Source organism: Sturnus vulgaris, unplaced genomic scaffold (assembly GCF_052056855.1).
Source record: "Sturnus vulgaris isolate bStuVul1 unplaced genomic scaffold, bStuVul1.hap1 Scaffold_141, whole genome shotgun sequence".
Lineage (NCBI taxonomy): Eukaryota > Metazoa > Chordata > Aves > Passeriformes > Sturnidae > Sturnus > Sturnus vulgaris.
In genome coordinates, this window is record NW_028276063.1 from 922,281 (window position 1) to 949,102 (window position 26,822).

General features: G+C 54.3%; 2 protein-coding genes across 2 annotated transcripts in view; one reads left to right on the plus strand and one right to left on the minus strand.

The window, feature by feature from the left end:
• Positions 1-26,822, plus strand: part of LOC148219398 (uncharacterized) — a 158,603-nt gene that overhangs the window by 86,236 nt on the left and 45,545 nt on the right. Inside the window, exons 5-6 of the mRNA XM_088157608.1 lie at positions 19,223-19,462; positions 25,840-26,341. Of these exons, the coding sequence (XP_088013734.1) occupies positions 19,223-19,462; positions 25,840-26,341 (742 nt within the window). The remainder of the gene's footprint in view (positions 1-19,222; positions 19,463-25,839; positions 26,342-26,822) is intronic.
• On the minus strand, positions 11,888-17,276 carry LOC148219399 (uncharacterized). Its single transcript, XM_088157659.1, is given in 3 exon segments — positions 11,888-13,412; positions 13,747-13,808; positions 17,152-17,276. Coding segments are annotated over 3 exon segments (1,533 nt in total). The 3' UTR covers positions 11,888-12,066.

A 26,822-nucleotide genomic window follows, 5' to 3' on the forward strand; every position in this document is an offset into this window, starting at 1 on the left:
CGGGTGTTAACCATCCAGGTGGCTTTGGCCAAGTTCATTTCCCAATTTCTGAAGGTTCCACCACCAAGTGCTTTCAAAGTAGTCTTAAGGAGTCCATTACACCGTTCAACTTTCCTGGCAGCTGGCGCATGGTAAGGGATATGATATATCCATTCAATGCCATGTTCTCTGGCCCAGGTGTTGATAAGGCCGTTCTTGTAACGGGTTCCGTTGTCTGACTCAATTCTGTCAGGGGTACCATGCCTCCAAAGGACTTGTTTTTCTAGGCTCAGGATGGTGTTCCAGGCAGTGGCATGAGGCACAGGGTAGGTCTCTAACCATCCAGTAGTTGCTTCCACCATGGTCAGTACGTAGCGTTTGCCCTGGCGGGTTTGGGGAAGGGTGATGTAGTCAATTTGCCAGGCTTCCCCATACCTGTACTTCGACCATCGTCCACCGTACCACAGAGGCTTCACCCGCTTGGCCTGTTTGATCGCGGCACAGGTCTCGCAGTCGTGGATGCCCTGTGAGATGCTGTCCATGGTAAGGTCCACCCCTCAGTCACGGGCCCATCGGTATGTTGCATCTCTCCCCTGATGACCAGAGGCATCATGGGCCCAACGAGCTAGGAATGATTCTCCCTTGTGCTGCCAGTCTAGATCCACCTGTGATACTTTCACTTTGGCAGCTCGGTCCACCTGCTCATTGTTGTGATGTTCTTCATTAGCCCGGCTTTTGGGTACATGTGCATCCACGTGTCGAACCTTTATGGTCAATTTCTCTACTCGGGCAGCAATGTCCTGCCAAATCTCAGCTGCCCAGATTGGTTTCCCTCTGTGCTGCCAGTTGGCCTTTTTCCAGCGATCCAGCCATCCCCACAGAGCATTAGCTACCATCCATGAGTCAGTGTAGAGATAGAGCCTTGGCCACTTCTCTCATTCAGCAATATCCAAAGCCAACTGGGTGGCTTTTAGCTCTGCGACCTAACTCGGTCCAACTTGTCCCTCAGTAGCTTGTGCAACTTGTCGTGTGGGGCTCCATACTGCAGCTTTCCATTTCCGGTTAGTGCCTACAATTTGGCAGGAAGCAGCAGTGAAGAGGGCATATCGTCTTTCAGTCTCTGGTAGCTCATTATATGGTGGGGCTTCCTCAGCACGTGCCACTTGCTCCTCTTCTTCTTCAGAAGACAATCCAAAAGTCTCACCTTCAGGCCAGTTTGTAATTATTTCCAGAATCCCAGGGCGATTTAGATTCCCAATACGGGCGTGCTGAGTGATGAGGGCAATCCACTTGCTCCGTGTGGTGTCAGTGGCGTGATGTGTGGAAGGCACCTCTCCCTTGAACATCCAGCCCAGCACTGGTATTTGGGGTGCCAGGAGGAGTTGTATTTCTGTGCCAATCACCTCTGAGGCAGCTTGAACTCCTTCACAGGCGGCCAAGGTCTCCTTCTCTGTGGGAGTGTAGTTGGCTTCAGATCCTTTGTAGCTTCGACTCCAGAATCCCAGTGGTCGACCCCGAGTCTCACCAGGCACCTTCTGACACAGGCTCCAGGACAGACCATGGTTCCCAGCTGCAGAGTAGAGCACGTTCTTCACATCTGGTCCCGTCCTGACTGGGCCAAGGGCTACTGCATGAGCAATCTCCTGCTTGATCTGGGCGAAGGCTTGCTGCTGCTCAGGGCCCCGGTGGAAATCGTTCCTTTTGCGGGTAACCAGGTAGAGAGCGCTCACAATCTGACTGTACTCAGGAATGTGCATTCTCCAAAAGCCTATGGCACCTAGGAAAGCTTGTGTTTCCTTCTTGTTGGTAGGTGGAGACATAGCAGTGATCTTATTAATTCCCCCTGTTGGGATCTGACGACGTCCATCTTGCCACTTGACTCCTAGAAACTGAATTTCCTGAGCCGGTCCCTTAACTTTACTTCGCTTAATGGCAAAACCAGCTTTCAGCAGAATCTGGATAATCTTCTCTCCTTTCTCAAAGACTTCCCCTGCTGTGCTGCCCCATACAATGATGTGATCGATATACTGTAGATGTTCGGGGGCTTCACCCTTTTCCAGTGCAGCCTGGATCAGTCCATGACAGATGGTGGGACTGTGCTTCCACCCCTGGGGCAGACGATTGCAGGTGTACTGCACGCCCCTCCAGGTGAAAGCAAACTGAGGCCTGCATTCTGCTGCCAGAGGAATGGAGAAAAATGCATTGGCGATATCGATAGTGGCGTACCACTTTGCTGCCTTGGACTCCAGCTCGTACTGCAGTTCCAGCATGTCTGGCACAGCAGCCTCAGCAGTGGAGTCACCTCATTCAATGCACGATAGTCTACGGTCAATCTCCATTCTCCTTCTGATTTACGCACAGGCCAGATGGGGCTGTTGAAGGGTGAGTGGGTTTTGCTGACCAATCCTTGGCTCCCCAGCTCTCGAATCATTTTATGGATGGGAATCACTGAGTCTCTGTCAGTACGGTATTGCCGATGGTGTACTGTTGTTCTGGGGATTGGTACCTGTTGCTCTTCAACACTCAGTAGTCCCACAGCAGAGGGGTCATCTGCAAGACCAGGCAAGGTGCTCAGTTTTCTAATGTCGTCTGTCTCTACAGCAGCTATCCCGAAAGCCCAGCGATATCCTTTTGGGTCTTTGAAGTATCCATTTCTAAGATAGTTTATGCCAAGGATGCATGGGGCCTCTGGGCCAGTCACGATGGGGTGTTTCTGCCACCTGTTCCCAGTTAAACTCACTTCGGCCTCCACTACAGTCAGCTGCTGGGATCCTCCTGTTACCCCAGAAATAGAGTTGGATTCTTCTCCTACATACTTTGATGGCATCAGAGTACACTGGGCGCCGGTGTCAACCAAAGCCTTATGTTTTTGTGGGTCAGATGTGCCAAGCCATCGGATCCACACAGTCCAATAGATCCGATTATCCCTCTCCTCTACCTGGCTAGAGGCAGGGCTCCTCTATTCCTGATCTTGGTACATGTTGGTCTCTTCCTGTAAATAGGTTCTTGAGGTTCCTTCAAGAGGATCAGTCATATCATCATTCTGATACTGTCTGGAGTTCTGTACATGAGAGACTGGAGCAGCATTGACTCTAGATGAGCTTCTTGTGTTAGGTGTCCCTCTTTTCAGCTCACGTACCTGTGCTGCTAAGGAGGAGGTGGGTTTTCCATCCCACTTCCTCATGTCTTCTCCATGCTCCTGAAGGAAAAACCAGAGGTTACCTCGTGGAGTGTGTCCTCTCTCCCTGCCTGAGGAACACCAGCTCCTAATGGCAGAAACTCTTGTTGGTTCTGGAGAGATCTGGCAGTTGTTTTCCTTAAGTTCTGTTTTTTGGTTTCTGATGGTCCTCTTCAATCAGGCTTCGGACTTGCTCCACCAGCCTTGTTTCCACGGATGAGACACGGGTACGAAATGGGGCTGTGACAGTGTCCTCATAAATTCTTAGTTTATTGGCCAAGATGCCTACCATGTCCCCACCTTCCCTCCACTGCAGCATTGCCAGGTAACGGGAATACATCTCTGGTCCAAGCTGTGCGAATCTCAAGCACATTTGTGACGTGCACCGGACACAGTCTGGGCTCTTAGGAAATCTCTCATCTTCTGAGAAAATGATCTCCAGCACAGCCAATTCCCTCAGGCATCGGATACCTTGTTCTATTGTGCTCCATTTTCCTTGGTGCACCTGGAGATCTTCTTTACAAAGGTACCTGTCCTTCACATTTGTCAGCAGTCGCCGCCAGAGGCTGAGAGTTTCTTGGGTTCTCCCAATCCCCTGGTCAATGACCACATCCCGGGACAGAGATCCCAGTTGCCTGGCCTCACATCCATCCAGAATGGTGTCATTGGCTGCAGCGTCCCAGATGCGGAGCAGCCAGGTCAAGATGGACTCATTTGTCTGGCGGGTGAATTCCCTCCACAGGTCACGCAGCTCACCCAGGGACAGAGAGCGAGTGATGATTTCTGGCTCTGTCACTTCTGCTGGGTGCGAAGGTCCTGCCAGGTCCTGGTCAGTCACTATGCGAACTGATTTGCTCTTTGATTTCTTCTTCTGAACGGGGGCAACTGCTACTGGTCTAGGCTGTTCTGGCTCAGTGATGGTTTGTGTGGAGATGCTGATGGTAATTCTGGTTTTTTCTCCTCTCTGGCTGGCTGTGTAGACACGGACACTGTTGCATTGCTTCTGGCTTTTTTCTCCTCTGTGGCAGTCTTCATAGACACGGACACTGTTGCTTTGTGTTTGGCTCTTCTCCTCTTTGTGACATTCTGTGCAGACGTGGACAAAGTTGATTTGTTTGTTTTTTCCTCTTCCTCAAGAATACGCTGCAGTACACCATGTAGTGTTTTGTTTCTAAGAATGTTGGAGGCTGTGCAGAGGAGACAAAGCAGAACTAACAACAATATTATGCTGTCCTTAGCATCCAGCGGGAACTCAACATTTCCAAAAACTACTGTATCAGGCCGGAAATATTGGAAAAAACCATCCTTTACCCCTCCCCCCAAGGGCTGGGTGTGATTGTTAAAACCCCGGATGTAGCAACCTAGACTAGGACAAGCAAACAAAGTCGGGTATATATTCCGAATTATGTTCATTGCCTCAGAGGTTATCATGCAGTAGACATAATAGGCTAATAAAGCAATTTTTATACCATATCCTGGTCTACACAGCAGCATTACAGCTGGCAGATAGTTCCCCATGTGTGGAAAAATATAGAGAGCAAGATATAAAACCCATGTAAGCATGTTGAGAATCATGGAGAAAAAAAAATTGTAACACTGACTTTTCTCAGTACCCTTCATGCTCCACGTTGGGCGCCAATAAAAGTGTTGGTTTGAAAGTAAAACCAGTGCGAGACTCCAAGTCAGTAATACAATTTAAAAGGAGAAAAGAGAAAAAATAAAATACATTCAATAATATAAAAGAAACAACCACCAAGACAGTCAGAAATACAACCTGACACCCTGTCAGTCAGGGTGTTGGTAGCAGTCCCGTTAAATGGTGGCTGCATCCTCCTGGATGACAGATGTGGTTCTGTTGAAGCAGTGCTCCTGTAGAAGGTGCAGTTTTCCTTCAAAGATTCAGCGATGATGTGAAATGATCCGACTTTCCTCTGGGATCCAGTGGAAAGGGCTGCCTTCACGTCTCAAACCCCAGTATTTTATCTAGGTAGGAAAGGCTTGGCTCCTGCCCCTGGCTGGGGCATCTCCCAATGGGATGATGTAATCTTATCAGTCACACAATAGGACTTAATGGTCCATTAACAGAAGATACCTTCTGGAGGAAGGATGGGTTGTGAAAAGATAACGATGATCATCCCCCGATCTTATCAGATGGCACATCAGCAGAGGATATCTCCCACAGAGATAAGGATCACCACCCCTCCCACATTTTAACAGATGGTGATAGAATACACATTTTTGTACTGTACCCCAGGACATCCTCACACAACATCTTCTTACATTATCTGTCTCTTGCACGACTGCATGTCCCTTACCTCCTCACAGCACAGCCAGCAGACTCCATCCCAAACTGCAGCAGACTCTGGGTCAGCAAGCTAACCCACTCATTTAGAACAACCCAACTCCTTGGGCAGGCACAGATGTTTCCACTCCTCAGTCATCAGTACAGCTGTAATTCATTGGGAGAGATTGCCTTCTGTACTATCCTTTCAATGTCTTCCCACACTGGGGCTCTGTGCTTTCCTTCCTATGGAAAAGAACTGTCATTCTCCTCCAGGTGCCCATGGCCAAAATTGGGATTCCTGTTCCAAATTTCCTTAGATGCAAGGATTGTTCCCAGGTGAAATCTGCCAGGACAGACAGATCTGACTGCCTTGGCCACCCAGAGGCCACCTCTCATCTGCCTTTGAAACAGTGGGACCGTGTGGTTTTCTTTCCTGTGGGAAAAAAAGCACCTTTCATGTCTAGGTGCCCATAGCCAAAATTGAGTGTCCACATCCAGAATTCTCTATATCCAAGGACAGCTTGCAGACAAAAGCTGCCATCGTTGTCAAGTCTGGCTGGCCTTGGCTTCCTAAAGACTGCCTTTCATTTGCCTTTGAAACACTGGGGCTCTGTGCTTTCCTTCCTAATGAGAACAACTCTTCTTCCAATCCTGGCATCCACAACCAAAATTGAGATTCCACCTTTAAAAATCCCTATGTCCAAGGATAGCTCCCAGATGAAAGGTACCAGGAGAGACAAGTCAGGCTGGCTAGGCCTAAGGGTGGCCACCTCTCATCTTCTTGCAAAACACGTGGGCTTCTCACTTTCCTTTGCTATGGTGAAACCATCCACCTCGACCACGCAGCCGTGGCTGAAATTGGGATTCCACCTCCAAAACTCTGTACATCCAAGGATTTCTCCCAAGTGAAAGCTGCCAGGACAGACAGATCTGGCTGCCCTTTGTCTCTTGGGGACTGCCTCGTACCTGCTTTTGGAACACTGGGGCTCAGTGCTTTTTTTCCAATGGCAAAAACCATCCCTCTTATCAATGCAGAAATGCCCAAAATTAGGATTCCATCTCTGAAATTCCCTATATCCAAGGATTGCTTTCAGACTAAAGCTGCCAGAACAGAGAGGTCTGCCTGGACTGGGTCTGTGATGGTCGCCATTCATCTGCCCCTTAAACACTGGTGGTCCATACTTTCCTTCCTATGGAAAAGAGCCATCATTTTCCTCCAGATGTCCATGTCAATACTGAAATTGGTATTGTACCTCTAAAATTCTGCATATCCAGGTATTACTCCCAGACAAATCTGCAAATACCATCAAGTCTGGCTGTCCTTGGCCTCTGGTGACTGCCCCACATCTGCCTCTGCAACACTGGGGCTCAGTTGTTTCCTTCCTGTGGAGACCATTGTGACACCTTGGGGACCCCGTGGATCCAAGGGGCCATTGTGACACTGTGGGGCCTCGTGGCACCAAGGACATCATTGTGGCCCTGCTGGGCTGCATGGTCCCAAGGCACCAGTGTGAAGCAGCAGGGCTTTGTGGAACCAAGAGGCCATTGTTGCATTCCAGGGCCTGGTGCAGCCCAAGGGCCCTTGTGATCCTGCAGGGCACCGTGGATCCATGGAGACCATTGTGGCACTGCAAGGCCCCATGGAAGCATGGAGACCATTGTGACACTGTGGGGCCCACGGATCCAAAGGGCCATTGTGACCCTGCAGGGCCTCATGGAAGCAAGGGGCCATTGTGACACCTCAGGAGCAAGGAGAACATTGTGACATTACAGGGCCTTGTGGAACCAAGGGGACATGGAATGGGTCTGGATGGTTTGGCCTCCTGGGGGCCACAAGGCAGGTCTGGCTGACCCTGGCATGTCAAGGGCTGCCTCTCATCAGCCTCTGGAGCACTGGGGCTCTGTGCTTTCCTTCCTAGGGAAATAAACCATCCCTCTTTCCTGCTGCCCAAGGCTGAAATTGCTACTCCACCTAAAATGTTCTCTATCTGCAAGGGTTCTTCAAGCCAAAATCTGCCAGGAGAGACAGCTCTGGCTGGCCTTGGCCTCCTGCAGGCAGTCTCTCATCTACCACCAAACATGGGGCTCTGTGTTTTCCTTCCCGTGGAAAACTGCCCTTCTCACCGAGGTGTCAATGGCCAAAATTGGGATTTTACATCTAAAATTCCATCTATCCGAGGACAGCACCCAGAAAAAAGTAGCCAGGACAGACAGGTCCTGTCTTGTCCTCTGGTGATTTGCTTAGACTATGAGCAGAATGTTCTCATTTGCCAAGATCTTGGAGAGGGCCCAGAGATCTCCCCAGGTGGGTTTTGGAAGCTGCAAGCATATGAACACTGTGTAGGGGCAAAGGAGCTCTGTGCTCAATGCAGTGGAGACTGAGGAGAGCAAAGGAGAGCCCTGGGAGGGGCTGAAGGTCAGTTTCAGAGATGGTGGATCCTTTAGATATAGCAGAAAACAGCCTGAGAATTAATTAATGCAATGGGAAATTGATGAGGGCCAGACTGGATATAAAGAGACAAGAATTTCTCTCCCAGGGCAGGGCTGTGGTGCAACACGTCCCCCAGAAGGAGTGTGGGCCAGCCCAAGGCTTTGTGTGTCCAGGCAGAGGCAGGCAGGAGGCAGAGCTGTCAGCAAAGGAAGGGGCCAGCGAGGTGGGGCAGCCGGGGGATGACGACAGCCTGCAGGGACAGAGGCGCAGGGCATGGACACTGTAGGACAGCCTGGGCTGCAGAGGGCACAGGGATGGGCAGCAGCTGAAAGGCCCTGACACAGCCAACTCCTGCAGCACTTGGGCCATGCACGCTGGCCCTGGGCCTGAGGCCAGCAGGGGACAAGTGAGCCTTGCTGTGCTGGGGCCTCATTGCCTCCTTGTCCCTGCTCAGCAGCCTGGCAGGGGCCGCCCCATGGTGCTGCCCTTGGCATTGCACATGCCCAGAGCCCAGTGGCCCGGGAAGAGCCCTGAGCAATGAGGGAGGGACAGGATGTGCCTTGCCAGGGGCTGGGGCTCAGCCCTTGGCCCTTTGCATTCCTGAAACACATCCAGGTTTGCTCAGCATCACAGACACCTTTCCCTTGTTTGTCCCCCCTGCCATCACTGCCTCCAGTGTTCCGCTCGAACTGTGTGATAAATGTGATTCGTGGTAATTGAATTATAACTATATTTACAAAATTTTATTTAGATCAAAAGAAGACATTTTTTACAGAATGAGTGGGGAGATGGGTGAGACAGGTCAAAGGACATCTTCCAGATGTTGGGAGTTGAACGAGGATGTTGGAATGGAATAGTAGAAGGACAAAGGTCTGATAAGTACCATCTAGAAATAGAGTTTCAACCTTGAAATGGGCCAAGATGAGACGATTCCAGGCATGGGATTTAATTAGAGTCTTATGGAAAACATCTGTTCAGTCACATAGTGAGCATGCACTACCTGCAGGTCACGGCTTGGTCATTGATGAAGACGACGAGCCTTCATCAGAAATAAAACCCTCAAAAGGATGAGAGACCCCCTAACCCATCAGTAGAGCATGCACCGTACACACAGTGACGTAGACTTTAGGAATAGAAACTAGGAGGAGTTTTCCAGTCACTTGTGTAGCATATAGTATATAAGGGGGATTGTTAGCCTTGATGCTTTGGTACGTGAGGAGGGGCGAGTCCCTCCCCGTATCCCCGGTTGGGGGGGCCCTCCCTGGTCGGTTTTGCTCATGCTTTATATGAACCTCAATTATACTAAATTACTTACTGCCAAATTTTACTTATCCTAAAATATATGGATTCAATACTTCGATTGTATTGATCTCCAATACTTTAATTGTGTACATTTATCATTGTTACTATTAAAAATTTGCTGCTACGTTTAATCTTGCTACTTGATAAATTGGAAAAATAGAATATCATTCATAACAATAGGGAACCCAAAAAAATTCTAGGGAAACCTCCTAAATTCCATTGGAGGACCCCATAATTTCAAGACATCCCAATAGGGACCTAAAAAGTCCTATGTTTGGACCCAAAATTCTAAGAAAATCCCAGTGAAGACCCCACGATTCTCAAAATAGGCCGAAAAATTCCCAACAGACACTACAAAATTCCCTTTAATTACCCCAACGTTTCCTTATGGGGAGCCCAAATTTCCCAAGAGACCGACACATTTCCTTTAAGGACCCCAAAATTCCCAAAAATTCTCAAAAGGACCCACAGAATTCCGTACAGGAACCCCAAGAATTCCCTGGACAGAGCACAAAATTCCCAAGAATTCCCTTTAAGAATCACAAAATTCCCCTTTAGAGACCCTGAAACCCTCCTGGACCCTTTAGGTCCCCTATAGACCTCCCAGACCCCATTTAGGGAGCCCCAGAGCATCCCAAATCCCCTATAGCCCAGCCTAAATCCCCTATCAAATCCCCCAGAACCCTCCAGGGCTGTAAAACCTCCACCAGCAGTCTATAGATGTCGTATAGACCTATCAATCACCCATAAGGGACCCCCAGAGACCCCAAATCCTCTATTAGCAAGCCCAAATCCTCTATAGAAATCCTCAGACCCCCCCTCAGTCCCCAATAGATCCCCTATAGATCCCCTATAGATCCCCCCAGCCCCACCATAGCTCTCGGACATGCTGAAGCCGGGCAGGCAGACAGGGAGCAAAGATGGCGGCGCCCGGAAGGCACCTCCGAGTGTTCTGAGCATGCGCGAGAGGAACGCGCCCTGAAATGGGCGGGGCTTGGAGGGGAAAGGGGCGTGGTGAACACATGAGCTCGGTCGGAAAGAAAGGGGCGGGGCTAAAGATAGACGGGGCTGTGACTAGAAAGGGGCGGGGCCAAGGAAAGGGCGGGAACTGTGAGGGAAAAGATCAGGGCCAAAGGCCCACATGGACCTAAAAGGCCTGGTTTAACCTAAAATCACCCAGAAAAGGGCCTCAAATCCAGCTTAAATTCATCAGATCTAGCCTAAAATCACCCAAAGAGGCTTCAACTCCACACAAAGGGAGTCTAAAACCATACCCATGGGCCTGAGTTCAAAATACAACTAAAAATCCAGCCTAAAATTGCCCGGTTCGGTAAAAAATCACCCAAATAGGCCTAAAATCTTTGGGAACAAGACTGGCACAGGAAATGGCATCAGCACCAAGAATGAGACCAAAATGAGAATGGACACCGAGACCAAGACTGGGAACAGATCTGACACCGGAACTGAGACCAGCACCACTCCAGAACTGGAACTAGGACTAGGACCAAGACCGAGACTGAGAGTGTGACCAGCACCAGAACTGGCACTGGGACCAAAACTGAGGCCCACACTGACACAGGACCCAGCACTGGGAGAGCTCCAGGACTGCTCTGGGACCAGCACTGGCACTGTGAGAACTCTGGGACTGAGAATCAGAGCGGCATCGGCACCAACACCGAGACTGGAACCGCTCTGGGACTGGGCCTGAGGCTGAGATTGGCACTGGGATCACTCTAGGGCCAACACCAGCACCAGTACCAACACTGGGACCAAGACCAACCAAGAATTAGGCCAAGACCAAGACTGAAAACATTACCATCACTGGAATCACAATAGGACTGATAATGAGACCGAGACCAGCACCACTCTGGGATCAAGATTGAGACCGGGACCAGAACCAGTACCAGGAGCGCTCCAGGACTGCTCCAAGACTGAGACCCAGACCAGCACCGGGACAGAGACCGACACCGGCAGCGCTCCGGGATCTCCGCGTTCACTCCGGGGAGTTTTGGCTGCGCCCCCGCACGGGACTGGGCAGGACTGGGAGGGACCCCTGGGTGGGGCGGGACAGCCTCGGTTCCCATCGTTCTGGTGCAGCCATCCTGGTCCATATGGTCCCAGTGCATGTGATCCCAGTTTGTACAATCCCAGTCCACGTGATCCCAGTTTGTACAATCCCAGTCCATGTGATCCCAGTCTGTACAATCCCAGTCTGTTTGGCCCTGATCCATCTGGTCCCAGTCTGTGCAGTCCCAGTCTGGGGGATCCCAGTCCATCTGATCCCATCCCCCATAATCCCAGTCTGGATGCTCCTGCATGGCTCACACTGCCAGGGTCTGGAATTCCAGTTCCCAGCCAGGAAAAGATGTTCCTGCCCTTGAAGGCAAAGCTCTTCAGAAGGGGCCAAAAGCCAAGTGCAGCAAGATCTTACAGGGACATTTCACTGCCAGCCTTCCTAACTTCACCCATGGCTGTTGGAGCTCCTGCACTGGGAATTAAATCAGGAGAGGGTCTTTGGTGGGAGCTGCCCTGGATCAAGGGAGACCCTGAGACAGAAACAGAGCAGGCAGAGAGAGGCAGGAGAGAAAGGAGGACACAAACACAATCAGATGAGAAGGTGCCACTGAAAACAGAACTGCAACTGACTGGAAGTGAACGGGACAGAAGTCAGGAATTGTGAAACTTTTATTTACTATCAAATCAATCCCTTGGCAGCCAGCCCCACACAATCCCAATCCCAGCGCTCCAAATTTGGATCCCACTTCTCCCAATCTCCTTCCAACCCCTTCTCACCCTGGTGGCTGTGGAATCCAGTAAGGTGCCTGGAGGATTGAGTTGTTTTGAGGAGGGAACAAGGCACTTGGAGGTGGGATTGATCCCTTTTGGGTTAAATTAAGGGGCTTTCAGTGAGATTTGAGTGTTTTTCAGGTGACAGATTGATCCCTCTTGGCTTTTGGAGTGAAAAGAGATAGAGAACACATAAAAATGCAGGCCAAAACAAAAGGATAACCAGCAGGTATTTCCTAACATGGATCCCAGGCAATGTGAGTCACCAGGGCTCTGCCCAACGTGGGTCCTCCAGTGGGGGATGGAGCTGGAGCAGGGCACAAAGCTCTTCCCGCACTCGGGGCACTCACAGGGCTTCCCTTAGCGGTGCCTCCGTTGGTGTTTGGTCAAGGCTGAGCTCTGGGAGAAGCCCTTCCCACACTCGGAACACTTGTAGGGCCTCTCCCCAGTGTGGATTCGCCGGTGGGTGACGAGGGTGGATTTGTCCCTGAAGCCCTTCCCGCAGTCAGGACACTCGTGGGGCCTCTCCCCAGAGTGGATGCGCTGGTGGATGATGAGCTGGGAGTTTCGCCTGAAGCCCTTCCCGCAGTCAAAGCACTGGAAAGGCCTCTCCTCCGTGTGCGTCTGGTAGTGCTTGTGGAATAGTGAGCTGGAGAGAAACCTCTTCCCACACTTGGAACACTCATAGGGCCTCTCCCCAGTGTGCATCTTTTGGTGGCAGGTAAGGCTGGAACGCTGCCTGAAGGCCTTCCCACACTCCTCACACTTGTATGGCCTTTTCCCAGTGTGGATGTTCTGGTGGTAAATCAATGTGGTGCGTTCACTGAAGCTCTTCCCACACTGCTCACACTTGTAGGGCCTCTCCCCAGTGTGGGTCCTCTGGTGGCGGATCAGGCTGGAGCTGTCCCTGAAGCTCTTCCCACACTCCTCACACTCGTGAGGCTTTTCCCCGGTGTGGATGCGCTTGTGCCTGACAAGATGGCCGTTTTCCTTGAAGCCTTTCCCACAGTCAGGGCAGCGGAAGGGCCTCTCATCCGTGTGAATCCGCTGGTGCAGGAGGAGACTGGAGCTGGTGGGAAACCTCTTACCACACTGCCCACACTTGTAGGGCCTCTTCCCAGTGTGGATCCTCTGGTGTTGAATCAGTTTGTTCCTCCATCTGAAGCTCATCCCACACCCTGAGCACTTGTGGGGCTTCTCCCCATTACAAAGCTGCTCATGGACCACCAGCTCCGAGCTCTGGCTCCATCTCTGGCCGTTCCCCCGGCCCAGGCTGGGGCTTTCCTCCTCAGATCCCTGCCATCTGCGTTTGCAGCCCCTCCTCGTGCGGGATCTCCGTGGCTTTTCCTCCCCGTTGCATTCCTGTGCCGTGGAGCCGCTCCAAACGGCCTCTTCCACGAGGTTCTGCCGCGGGGATTTGTCCTCCCTGCTCTCCGTGCTCAGCTCCTTGTCTGGGGCAGGAAGGACAAGCAGAGGATGGGATTTGCCTCCGTGCAAGAGGGAAGGGGAAGGAGATGCCCCAGTGCGTCCTCAAAATAAAGAAAGGAACAGGGGGCCCCAAATATATTTCATGTGAGCTCCAAATATCCCGCTCTCATTCAAAAAACTGCCTGGGATATTCGTGGCAAGGTCCCTCTTCCCGGGCACCTGTGCAGATCCACCCAGCCTCCCCCAGACTCCTCCTCGGTTTCCCCTCATCCTCCCATGGGGATTCCTGGGAGTCCCCCCGTGTCCCCTCCTCCAGGATTTTGGGGGTGCCCCCTCACCTGTCCGTGCCCTTCCCACGTTTCTGCCGCAGCCCCTCCATGATGTTGGGGGTCGGGGGCCGAGTGTTGGTGTCCCCCTGCCTGCAGCAGATCCAGTGGTGAGGGGAGTTCGGGGGATCCCTCAGCATTTGTGCTCCCCTGGGATTTGGGTGACCCCGCGCCCCCCCAGGATCTCCCTGAACACGCTGACGCTGCCCGTGCGCAGTGAGAAGGTTCATTCCTGGCACGGGGTCCCCAGCTCTGGCACCGGCATCGCCCAGGTACCCCCAAACCCTCCCGGGACCCCCAACCCCCCAGAGATCTACTGCCAAAATCAACGGGAGAGGTGTTGCCCTTTTAAGGGGAGTTACAGTGGTGCCCGAACATAGCGGAGCCCCTTAAAGCGGCGATGATCGAGAGAACCCCAAAAATCCACCCTGGCGCCAAAACATCCCCTACAGGGGCTTGTAGTGGGGGGGCCCTACAAATGTCACCTAAATCCGTCACAATCTCGCCCTAAAACAGACTTGAGGGGCTGGAACACCACAAACACTCTAAAATGTGGCAGAAAAAACACTCTTGGAGATGTTGGATCCCCCAGAAAACCTTAAAAAGGTAAAACTCCTCTTCAAAGGGGCCTGGAGACCCTTCAACGCTCTCAGAGAGGGACAGGATCCCTTCCTCTGCTGGGGCCTCTCCGAGCCGGGAACTCTCCCGTTCGCTGCCCTCGGGGGAGCCCCGAACCACGACGGGTCCTGGGCTGAGCCCCCCTCAGCCGGGGATGTGGAGGGAACTGGAGGGGCTGGGATGGGGCTTGGGGTGCTCAGGTGAGCTGGGGGACCCCCATTGGGAGCCCCTTTCCCGCTGTCCCACCTCCCCTCATGCCCGTCTCCCACCCCTTTCGCCATTGTCCTCCCCAAACCTCCGCTCCCCCCAGCTCGGTTTGGGGGTGACCCCACCCCTCTCCCATCGTGTCCCGGCCCGGCCCCGCTCACCCGAGAGTTCCCGGAGGGTCAGAGGAGGGGGAGGAGGGACAGGGGAGGAGGAGCTGGAGCAGGCAGAGGAGGCACCGCGAGCTTTCACCGCTCTCTGTACCCGCAGCTCCTTCGCCCCCAGAGCATCGTTCCCCGCATCCCGCAGGTGCTCGGAGAGGGGGAGCTCGCCCTGAATGTCCCGGACGGTTTTTTTGAAGGGGGGAAGGGATATTTGGAGCTCACCCGAAATATATTTGGGGCTCCCCCTTCCTTTCTTTCTTTCGTGGGCGGGCGGGGCGATGTTTGGATGTTGCAGGGCTGCAGAGGCGCAAATGGCCCTCGGGGGGACATCGGGGGGTCCCCGGGAGGTGTTTTTGGGGGTCCCGGTGGGTGCCGGCAGAGCCCCGGCGGGGCCCGGGGGGATGCGGGTCCCCCCGCGGTGGGGGTTGGGCTTCCCGGGCCGGGCCCTGCGAGCTGTGCCGGGGCCAGGTGGGGAGCGCGCGGGAGCGGCGGGATCGGCGGGGGGACACCGGTTTGGGGGAGCCCCGGGAGAGCCGCGGCTTCCCTGAGCGGGAGCCCAGAGACAGGAGAGCCCCAGAAGGGCAAAGCGGGGAGCCCGAGAGGGGGGGACCCCTGGGATTGCCGGGACCCCGGCGGGGGGTGCTGGGGCTGGAGGGGCGGCATGGCCGGGAAAGGGGTTCGGGGGTGCGGGAGCCGGGAGTGGCTGCTCCCAGTATGAGCCCAGTTGCTCCCACTATGAGCCCAGTTGCTCCCAGTGTGAGCCCAGTTGCTCCCCCCGTGTGGTTCCAGTTTCCTCGGAAGTCCCAGTATGAGCCCAGTCACTCCCAGTCATTTCCTATTATGATGCAATTGCCCCCAGCTCGGTCCCAATTGCTCCCACTTTGCTCCAGTGTGTTCCCAGTTCTCCCAGTTTCCCCTAGCACTGTCCCAGTCACTCCCAGTACAATGCCAGTATGAGTCCATTATGATGCCAGTCTCTGCCAGCAGAGTCCCAGTGAGTCACACTTCCCCCAGTTGCCCCAGCGTGGTCCCAGTTTTTCCCCCAGGACATTCCCAGTCGCTCCCACTTAGGTCCGAGTCACCACCCCTATATTTCAGACTCTCCCAGTATATCCCAGTTGCCCTGAACAATCTTGTAGTCCTTCCCAGGCACTCCCAGTTCCCTCAGCATGGATCACTTGCCCCCAGTTTGATTCCCAGTTGCTCCCAGTGTGTGTGCAGTGTGCTCCCAGCATGGGCCCGGTAGCTCCCAGTAACCGCCAGTCAGGGTCCAGTCACACCCACTCTAATCCCAGTATGACTGTAGACACTCCCAGTATGATCCCAGTATGGTCCCCATCACTTGCAGTCTAATTCCAGTTACTCCCAGTCTGATGCCAGTGGTCCCCACTGTGATCCCAGTTGCTCCCTGTCAATGCCAGCATGACCCCAGTAGCCTCCAGTATAATCCCTGTGCCTTCCTGTCTCTCCCAGTATATCCCAGTCACCCCCAGCATGGTGCCAGTCACTCTCACTTCTTCCCAGCTGCTTTCAGCAGGATTCCAGTTGTTCACAGCCACTCCCACTCCATCCCAGTATGATTCCAGTCACCCTTGAAGTGATCCCAGTCTCAGCCAGCATGTACCCAGGTGCTGTCACTGTGATCCCAGTATGATCCCAGTTGCTGCCAGAACAGTTCCAGTTGCTCCCAGTTCTTACCAGGATGATGCCTAGAATAGCCCCAGTCTCTCTCAGCAATGTCTCACTTTCTGCCAGTGTCCCCCAGTGTGTTTCCAGTCTCCCCAGTATGGCACCAGCTGTCCCCAGCTTTGTCCCAGCTGTTCCCAGTGTGATTCCAGTTCCCCCAGTATGGTTACAGACACTCTCATTATATCCCAGTTGCCCCAGTAAGGTTCCAGTTCGCTCAGAATGATTCCAGTCTTTCCCAGTTACTGACAATTGTATCCAGCCTGATCCCAGTTTCTCTCAGTTGTCCATGCTCCCTGTCACTCCCAGTCTGGGCCCAATTGCACTCAGTCACTCCCAGTATGGTTCCAGTCTCTCCCAGTACAATCTGCTGTACCGAGTCCCCCCCAAATATGGTTCCAGTTATCTCCAGTATGATCACAATCACTCGCAGATCCTCCCAGTATTATTCCAGTCATGCCCAGAGTGACTCTCTGTCACTCCCATTGTGGGCCCAGTTGCTCCCAGTTACTCCCAATATGGTTCCAGTTGTGGCCAGCACTTTTCCTGTCACTCCCAGTCTGCTTGCAGTATGATCCCAGTCATTCTCGCATATTCCCAGTACTATTCCAGTCACTCCCAGTATGATTCCAGCTAGTTCCAGTTACTCTCATTTCCCCTCACTGTGGTTTCAGTCTCTCCCAGTGTATCCCAGTTGCCGCCAGCACGTTCCCAATCACTCCCAGTTGTCCTCAGCTGCTTCCAGACTGATCCCAGTTGCTCACAGCCTCTCCCAGTCACCCTCAGTGCAGTCCCGGTTGCTGCCAGTATGATCCAGTAAGATGCCAGTCTCCCGCAGCATGGTTCCAGTTACTCCCAGTTCCAGTGCGATCCTAGGTGCCCCTAGCATAGTCCCAGTCACTCGATAGAGGATCCCAGTCCCTCCCAGCATGATCCCAGTCATGCTCAGTTGCCCCCAGTATAGAGGAGTAGCTCCCACTGACTCCCCAGTATCCCTCAGTGTGTTACAAGTTCTCCCAGCATGGTCCTGGTTTTTCCCATTGTGGTTCCAGTCACTCCAGTAAGGTGACAGACACTGCCAGTATATCCCAGTTGCTCTCAGCATGCTCGTAGTCATTCCCAGTGGCTCCCAGTGTCCCCAGTAAGGTTCCCCCCGGCCCCAGCGGGTGGGAGCAGCCAAGAGCCCCGCGCTGCCCATCCCGACCTGTCCCGACTCCATCCCCGCTCCTCCCGCGGGCTGCGAGGGCTTCGGGAACGGCCCCGAGGGTGTCGGTGCTCCTGGGGGAGGAGGAGGAGGGATGGAAGAGGAAAGACAAAGGAGGATCAAGAAAAGGAGGAGGAGGAAGGAGGTCGAGCGCTCCCTGAATTCATAGGTCCCCCATCCTTGGGACCATCGCCCTCACAGGTGACCGGGGAGGGGGAGCTCGGCCCAGATATCCCAGGGGGTCCCTGGGTTGGGTTTATTTTGAAGGGATGTTTGGAGAATGCAGAACTCCAAAGCTGAGCAGAAAATGCCCCTTGAGGGGACACTGGTGGGTCCCCAGGAGGTGTTTTTGGGGTGTTCTTGTGGCTGTGGCAGCAGAGCCCTGGTAGAGTGCAGGGGGATGAGGGGTCTCCCCTGCAGTGGGGGTTGTGTCTGCCCTAGTTGGTCACCGTCACCTCCAGCCCAGAGCCAGGGGCTGCGAGACCACGAGGGAGAGCCAGAGGGGGGAACCTGGGACCCCCAGAGTGGGGAGAGTGGAGAGGGGCAATACCAGGACATCAGGGAACCCCGGGAGTCTGGAGGAGCAGAGCCCTGTGTCCCCCCGGACCCCAAAGTGGGGAGCCCAGAGAGGGGGTAGTGCTGCAATTTTGGGACCCTCAACAGCCTGGAGAGGGGCAGGGGGGACTTCTTGGACCCCCTGCACCCCAAAGCAGAGAATAAGGGGAGAAGGGACCCCAAAACCCCCAGCATCCCTAAATGGGGAGAGGGAAGAGGGGGGAGCTTTTTGGATTGCTGGGACTCCCAGCAGCCTGGGGAGGGCGGGGACCGAGTAGATGGGGGACCCCCAATACAAGCGTGACCCCCAGCAGCTGAGACAGGGGGGAACCCCCAAACACCAGAGGGGAGGGACCATTCCCAGGAACTCGTGGGAGGCATTTTCAGGGCTGAATGTTGGTGTTTGGGAAGTTTTTATGGACCCCAGATTCTCGGGAACTTCTAGAGATGGACTTGGGCAGGAGGAACCTGGAACACAACGCGCTCATCCCTTGTTTTTCCCCAAACCAGGATTTCCCATTCCCAACCCTTGGCCCCATGGAAAAGGAGGAGGCTGCGAGGAAGAGGAAGATGCCCCAGGAGCCCCAGGCAGGTGAGGAGGAAGTCAGTGCCCCTTTCCCCCTCTGTCCTGCTCCATCTCCCAGGCCAGCACGGCCCCCGGCTGCAGGACAACCCCGCTGCCGACGCCGTCCTGCCGGGGACGCGCTGGGGGGATCTCCTTCCCCTTCCCTCTGGCACGGAGGCAAATCCCATCCTCTGCTTGTCCTTCCTGCCCCAGACAAGGAGCTGAGCACGGAGAGCAGGGAGGACAAATCCCCGCGGCAGAACCTCGTGGAAGAGGCCGTTTGGAGCGGCTCCACGGCACAGGAATGCAACGGGGAGGAAAAGCCGCGGAGATCCCGCACGAGGAGGGGCTGCAAACGCAGATGGCGGGGATCTGAGGAGGAAAGCCCCAGCCTGGGCCAGGGGGACGACCAGAGATGGAGCCAGAGCTCGGAGCTGGTGGTCCATGAGCAGATTGGTGATGGGGAGAAGCCCCACAAGTGCTCAGAGTGTGGGATGAGCTTCAGATGGAGGAACAGCCTGATCCGCCACCAGAGGATCCACACTGGGGAGATGCCCTACGAGTGTGGGGAGTGTGGGAAGGGATTCACTGAGCGCAACACATTGATCTGCCACCAGAACATCCACACTGGGAAAAGACCATACCACTGTGAGGAGTGTGGGAAGGCCTTCAGGCAGCGTTCCCACCTGATCCGCCACCAAAGTGTCCACACTGGGGAGAGGCCCTACGAGTGTTCCAAGTGTGGGAAGAGGCTTACCACCAGCTCCCATCTCCTCAGGCACTTCCAGACACACAGGGAGGAGAGGCCTTTCCAGTGCTCCGACTGTGGGAAGGGCTTCAGGCGAAACTCCCACCTCACCAGACACCGGCGCATCCACACTGGGGAAAAGCCTCACAAATGTGAGCAGTGTGGGAAGAGCTTCAGTGAACGCAGCACATTGATCCGCCACCAGAACATCCACACTGGGAAAAGGCCATACAAATGTGGGGATTGTGGGAAGGCCTTCAGGCAGCGTTCCAGCCTGATCTGCCACCAAAGTGTCCACACTGGGGGGAGGCCCTACGAGTATCCTGAGTGTGGGACAAACTTCTCTCAGAGCTCAACTTTGAACAGACACCAACAGAGGCAGCATTAATGCAATCCCTGTAAATCCCCCTAGTGGAAGAACAACTTGTGTGCTGCTCCAACTCCATCCCCCACTGCAGAACTCATGCTGAGCAGAGCCCTGGTGACCCACATTCTCTGGGATCCATCTGGGGAAGACACCTGGCTGGTTATCCTTTTGTTTTGGCCTTAGTTTTTCTCTCTTCTCCATTTCTTTTCGCACCAAAAGCCAAGAGGATTTAGGTCACCTAAAAACCTCTCAAATCCCTCTGAAAGCACCTCAGTTTTAATCCAAAATGGCTCAATCCAACTGCAAAGTGGATCCTCAAGACAACTCAATCCCACGTGAACCTTACTGGATTCCACAGCCACCAGGGTGAGAAGGAGTTGGAAGGAGATTGGGAGAAGTGGGATCCAAATTTGGAGCGCTGGGATTGGGATTGTGTGGGGCTGGCTGCCAAGGGATGGATTTGATAGTAAATAAAAGCTTCACAATTCCTGACTTCTGTCCCATTCACTTCCAGTCAGTTGCAGTTCTGTTTTCAGTGGCACCTTCTCATCTGATTGTGTTTGTGTCCTCCTTTCTCTCCTGTCTCTCCCTGCCTGCTCTGTTTCTGTCTCAGGGTCTCCCTTGATCCAGGGCAGCTCCCACCAAAGACCCTCCCCTGATTTAATTCCCAGTGCAGGAGCTCCAACAGCCATGGGTGAAGTTAGGAAGGCTGGCAGTGAAATGTCCCTGTAAGATCTTGCTGCACTTGGCTTTTGGCCCCTTCTGAAGAGCTTTGCCTTCAAGGGCAGGAACATCTTTTCGTGGCTGGGAACTGGAATTCCAGACCCTGGCAGTGTGAGCCGTGCAGGAGCATCCAGACTGGGATCATGGGGCTGGGATGACATGGACTGGGATCCTCCAGACTGGGACTGCACAGACTGGGACCAGTTGGATCAGGGCCAAACACAGTGGGATTGTACAGACTGGGATCATGTGGACTGGGATTGTACAGACTGGGATCACATGGGCTGGGATTGTACAAACTGGGATCACATGGACTGGGATTGTACAGACTGGGATCACATGGGCTGGGATTGTACAAACTGGGATCACATGGACTGGGATTGTACAGACTGGGATCACATGGGCTGGGATTGTACAGACTGGGATCACGTGGACTGGGATTGTACAGACTGGGATCTCATGGACTGGGACCATATGGACTGGGATGGCTGCACCAGAACGATGGGAACCGAGGCTGTCCTGCCCCACCCAGGGGTCCCTCCCGGTCCTGCCGAGTCCTGTGCGGGGGCGCAGCCAAAACTCCCCGGAGTGAACGCGGAGATCCCGGAGCGCTGCCGGTGTCGGTCTCTGTCCCGGTGCTGGTCTGGGTCTCAGTCTTGGTCCTACAGCGGTTCCAGTCCTGGTGCCAGTGCTGGTTCTGGTTTCAGTCTCAGTCTTGGTCACAGGTTTGGTCTCGGTCTCAGTCTCGAAGTGGTTCTGGTCGCAGTGTTGGTACTGGTGCCATTGTTGGTCCCGGAGTGCTCCCAGTGCCAATCCCAGTCTCCATTCTGGTACCGGTGCCATTCTTGGTGCTGGTTCTGGTGCTGCTCTCAGTCTCAATCCTGGAGTTCTCCCAGTGCCAGTGGCAGTCGCAGAGCAGTCCTGGAGCGCTCCTGGTGCTGATTCCAGTGGCGGTGTTGGTCTCAGTTTTGGTCCCAGTGCCAGTTCTAGGACTGGTCTCAGTCTTAGTCCCAGTATTATTTCCAGTTCTGCAGCACCACTGGTCTCAGTTCTGGTGTCGGTTCCATTCCCAGTCTTGGTCTTGCTCTCCATTCTGCTTTAGGTCTCATTCTAGGGGCTGGTGTCAGTTCTAGCACTGGTCTTGGTCTCAGTCTCGGAGCAGTTCCGGTCCAGTGCTGGTAGCGGTGCTGGTGTTGGTCCTGGAGTGCTCCCAGTGCCAATCCCAGACTCAGGTCCCGTCCCACAGCGGTGCCAGTCTCGGTGCTGGTTCTGGTGCTGCTCTCAGTCTCAGTCCCGGCTGGTGCTGGTCCCAGAGCAGTCCTGGAGCGCTCCTGGTGTCAGTCCCAGTGTTGGTGGTGGTCTCAGTCTTGGTCCCAGTGCCAGTTCAGCTTTTGGTTTCTGTTTCGGTTCTCAGTCTTGGTGCCAGTCCTAGTTCCAGTTCTGGAGGGGTGATGGTCTCAGTTATGGTGTCAGTTCTGTTCTTAGTCTTGATCTCGGTCTCCATTCTGATTTTTGTCTCATTCTTGGAGCTGGTCCCAGTTCTAGTGCCAGGTCTTGGTCTTGGTCCCAAATATTTCTGGTCCATTTAGGTGATTTTATACCAACCTGGGAAGATTAGGTTTGGATTCTAGGCCCTGTCAGACAATGCAAGGCTCATTTCGATAATTTTAGAACCCTTTGTGTGGATTTGAGGCCCGTTTAGCTGATTTATGCCGTACCTGGTGGGTTTATGCTGCATTTTAGGTGCTTTCTGGCTGATTTTAGGCCAAACCAGAACCTTTGAGAACCGCGCGGCCCCTTGGCCCCGCCCCTTTCCCCTCACAGTTCCCGCCCTTTCCTTGACCCCGCCCCTTTCCCCTCACAGTTCCCGCCCTTTCCTTGACCCCGCCCCTTTCCCCTCACAGTTCCCGCCCTTTCCTTGACCACGCCCTTTCCCCTCACAGTTCCCGCCCTTTCCTTGCCCCATTCCCTCCCAGTTCGGGGCTCGGAACGGGGGAGGAGGAGGAGGGAGGGAGGAAGAGGCGGAGCGGCAGCAGGAAACAGGAGCAGAGAAGGAGCGAATCAAGCGCGCGGCCCCGGAGCTCCCTGAACTCGCAGCCCCCCGGGACCATCGCCCCCCATCCCGCAGGTGCCCGGGGAGGGGGAGCTCGCCCCAAATATCCCGGGGTATCCCTGGGTTTGGTGTTATTTTTGGGGGGGAAGTTTGGATGTTGCAGGGCTGCAGAGGCGCAGATGGCCCTCGGGGGGACATCGGGGGGTCCCCGGGAGGTGTTTTTGGGGGTCCCGGTGGGTGCCGGCAGAGCCCCGGCGGGGCCCGGGGGGATGCGGGTCCCCCCGCGGTGGGGGTTGGGCTTCCCGGGCCGGGCCCTGCGAACTGTGCCGGGGCCAGGTGGGGAGCGCGCGGGAGCGGCGGGATCGGCGGGGGGACACCGGTTTGGGGGAGCCCCGGGAGAGCCGCGGCTTCCCTGAGCGGGAGCCCAGAGACAGGAGAGCCCCAGAAGGGCAAAGCGGGGAGCCCGAGAGGGGGGGACCCCTGGGATTGCCGGGACCCCGGTGGGGGGTGCTGGGGCTGGAGGGGCGGCATGGCCGGGAAAGGGGTTCGGGGGTGCGGGAGCCGGGAGTGGCTGCTCCCAGTATGAGCCCAGTCGCTCCCAGTATGATCCTGTTGCTCCCAGTAGCAGCCCAGGCAGTCCCAGTGATTCCGTATCATGATGTAATTTACCCCAGCACGGTCCCAGTTTCGCCCACTTCCTCCCATGATAACGGAAACTAAAAGAGAAACAAAAATACTTTTAACAACAATTTTAAATTGAGAGAGTCAAGGCATTTCTGTATTTTCTGGCCACGATGTTGTGGCCCGGGTGTACCACAGAAATCTCATCCAGACATAACCCAGCTGTGCAGAGACAATCATTCCATGACATTCCCTTTTCAGGAAAATTTTCAGATCTTTTATACAGTCAATGCTCATGGAAATGAATTGAGTTAGTGTTCTTTGGTCTCAAGGTGCAAATATTCAATTCCTAATATTTGGCCTTCTTTTGGATCTGGATTTCTTCCCTTCTGCTGTTAATTCCGTCTTGATTCCCTGATTTTCTTATCAGTCTTTTCAGAGGAGATGTCTGCAATTCTGCCAGAGGCAGAGTCTGGGGTAGATGTTCCTCGGTGGCCGCTGATGTTCTGTTAATGGCCGCTGATGGCCCTTGATCTTTAAGCTGCTCCCAGTCTGTTGATGTGTTGTGTTCATCAGACCCCACCTGGTGCAGCAATGCCCTGGAAAGAAACAAAGAAGTCTTTTTGTAGGGCAAATTAATCCCCTCGACTAAGGTTATGCAAAGATTTTTGCAAGGATACGATTTCCAACACCACTTGTGTCCAATGCGTTCCCAGTTCTCCCAGTTGCCCCTAGCATAGCCCCTGCAACTGCCAGTAAGATCCCAGTATGAGTCCAGTATGATGCCAGTCTCTTCCAGCAGGGCCCCAGTCACTCACACTTCCCCCAGTTGCCCCAGCATGGTCCCATTTTTCCTTCAGGAGATTCCCAGTCGCTCCCAGTTAGGTCCCAGTCACCAGCCCTATGGTCTCAGACATTCCCAGAATATCCCAGTGTGGACACTCACATTTAGAGAGCTAGGAAATTGCAGCTTGGCAATTCTTTTCAGGCCTGGATTTCTCCTGTCTCTCAGGTCCATTCCCAGGCTGACAAGCTGACTACAGCTTCAGTTAGGGACGCAGTCTCCCAGAGCGATAACTTGGTGAAAAACAGAAGGGAATTCATAATAAAGATTAACACCTGGTGTCTTTCCCATGGGACATCCGGACATGCTGTCCCAGGGATTTTTTTCCAATTGTGCAATGAACTACTGTCCTGTCCTAACTGCACGTAACACACTTTAAATACGGGATGTCCGTACAATAAAGTTGGCCTTTTTTCCCCAAAAGAGGTCCGTGTGTGTTGCTGTCTTTTCTCTCTCTTTGCAGCGTAGTAACCACATCCCAGTTGCCCTGAACAATCTCATAGTCCTTCCCAGCCACTCCCAGTTACCTCAGCATGGTTCACCTGCCCCCAGTTTGATCCCAGTTGCACCCAGTTTTCTCTAGAATACTCCCAGCGTCTCTCAGGGTGCTTTGTGTATTTTTTTGGGCAGGGGGGATGTTTGGAGAATGCAGAGCTCCAAATCTGATCAGAAAATGCTCCACGGGGGACATTGGGGGGTCCCGGTGGCGGCTACTGGAAGAGGCACGCTGGAGGAGCAGAGCCCTGTGTCCCCCAGGACCCCAAAGTGGGGAGCCCAGAGAGGGGGGAGTGCCGGGATTTTGGGACCCTCAACAGCCTGGAGAGGGGCAGGGGAGACTCCCTGGACCCCCTGCACCCCAAAGCAGAGAATAAAGGGAGAAGGGACAGCAAAAACACCCAGCATCCCTAAATGGCGAGACAGAAGAGGGGGGAGCTTTTTGGATTGCTGGGACTCCCAGCAGCCTGGGGAGGGCGGGGACCGAGTAGATGGGGGACCCCCAATACAAGCGTGACCCCCAGCAGCTGAGACAGGGGGGAAGCCCCAAACACCAAAGGGGAGGGACCATTCCCAGGAACCCCTGGGAGGCATTTTCAGGGCTGAATGTTGGTGTTTGGGAAGTTTTTATGGACCCGAGATGCTCGGGGACTTCTAGAGATGGAGTTGGGCAGCAGGAACCCGCAACACAACGCGCACATCCCTTGTTTTTCCCCAAACCAGGATTTCCCATTCCCAACCCTTGGCCCGATGGAGAAGGAGGAGGCTGCGAGGAAGAGGAAGATGCCCCAGGAGCCGCAGGCAGGTGAGGAGGAAGTCAGTGCCCCTTTCCCCCTCTGTCCTGCTCCATCTCCCAGCCCAGCACGGCCCCCGGCTGCAGGACAACCCCGCTGCTGACGCCGTCCTGCCGGGGACGCGCTGGGGGGATCTCCTTCCCCTTCCCTCTGGCACGGAGGCAAATCCCATCCTCTGCTTGTCCTTCCTGCCCCAGACAAGGAGCTGAGCACGGAGAGCAGGGAGGACAAATCCCCGCGGCAGAACCTCGTGGAAGAGGCCGTTTGGAGCGGCTCCACGGCGCAGGAATGCAACGGGGAGGAAAATCCGCGGAGATCCCGCACGAGGAGGGGCTGCAAACGCAGATGGCGGGGATCTGAGGAGGAAAGCCCCAGCCTGGGCCGGGGGGACGACCAGAGATGGAGCCAGAGCTTGGAGCTGGTGGTCCATGAGCAAATTGGTGATGGGGAGAAGCCCCACCAGTGCTCAGAGTGTGGGATGAGCTTCAGGTGGAGGAACAGCCTGATCCGCCACCAGAGGATCCACACTGGGGAGAGGCCCTACGAGTGTGGGGAGTGTGGGAAGAGCTTCAGTGAGCGCAACACATTGATCTGCCACCAGAACATCCACACTGGGAAAAGACCATACAAGTGTGAGGAGTGTGGGAAGGCCTTCAGGCAGCGTTCCCACCTGATCCGCCACCAAAGTGTCCACACTGGGGAGAGGCCCTACGAGTGTTCCAACTGTGGGAAGAGGCTTACCACCAGCTCCCATCTCCTCAGGCACTTCCAGACACACAGGGAGGAGAGGCCTTTCCAGTGCTCCGACTGTGGGAAGGGCTTCAGGCGAAACTCCCACCTCACCAGACACCGGCGCATCCACACTGGGGAAAAGCCTCACAAATGTGAGCAGTGTGGGAAGAGCTTCAGTGAACGCAGCACATTGATCCGCCACCAGAACATCCACACTGGGAAAAGGCCATACAAATGTGGGGATTGTGGGAAGGCCTTCAGGCAGCGTTCCAGCCTGATCTGCCACCAAAGTGTCCACACTGGGGGGAGGCCCTACGAGTATCCTGAGTGTGGGACAAACTTCTCTCAGAGCTCAACTTTGAACAGACACCAACAGAGGCAGCATTAATGCAATCCCTGTAAATCCCCCTAGTGCAAGAAAATCTTGTGTGCTGCTCCAACTCCATCCCCCACTGCAGAACTCACGTTGAGCAGAGCCCTGGTGACCCACATTCTCTGGGATCCATCTGGGGAAGACACCTGGCTGGTTATCCTTTTGTTTTGGCCTTAGTTTTTCTCTCTTCTCCATTTCTTTTCACACCAAAAGCCAAGAGGATTTAGGTCACCTAAAAACCTCTCAAATCCCTCTGAAAGCACCTCAGTTTTAATCCAAAATGGCTCAATCCAACTGCAAAGTGGATCCTCAAGACAACTCAATCCCACGTGAACCTTACTGGATTCCACAGCCACCAGGG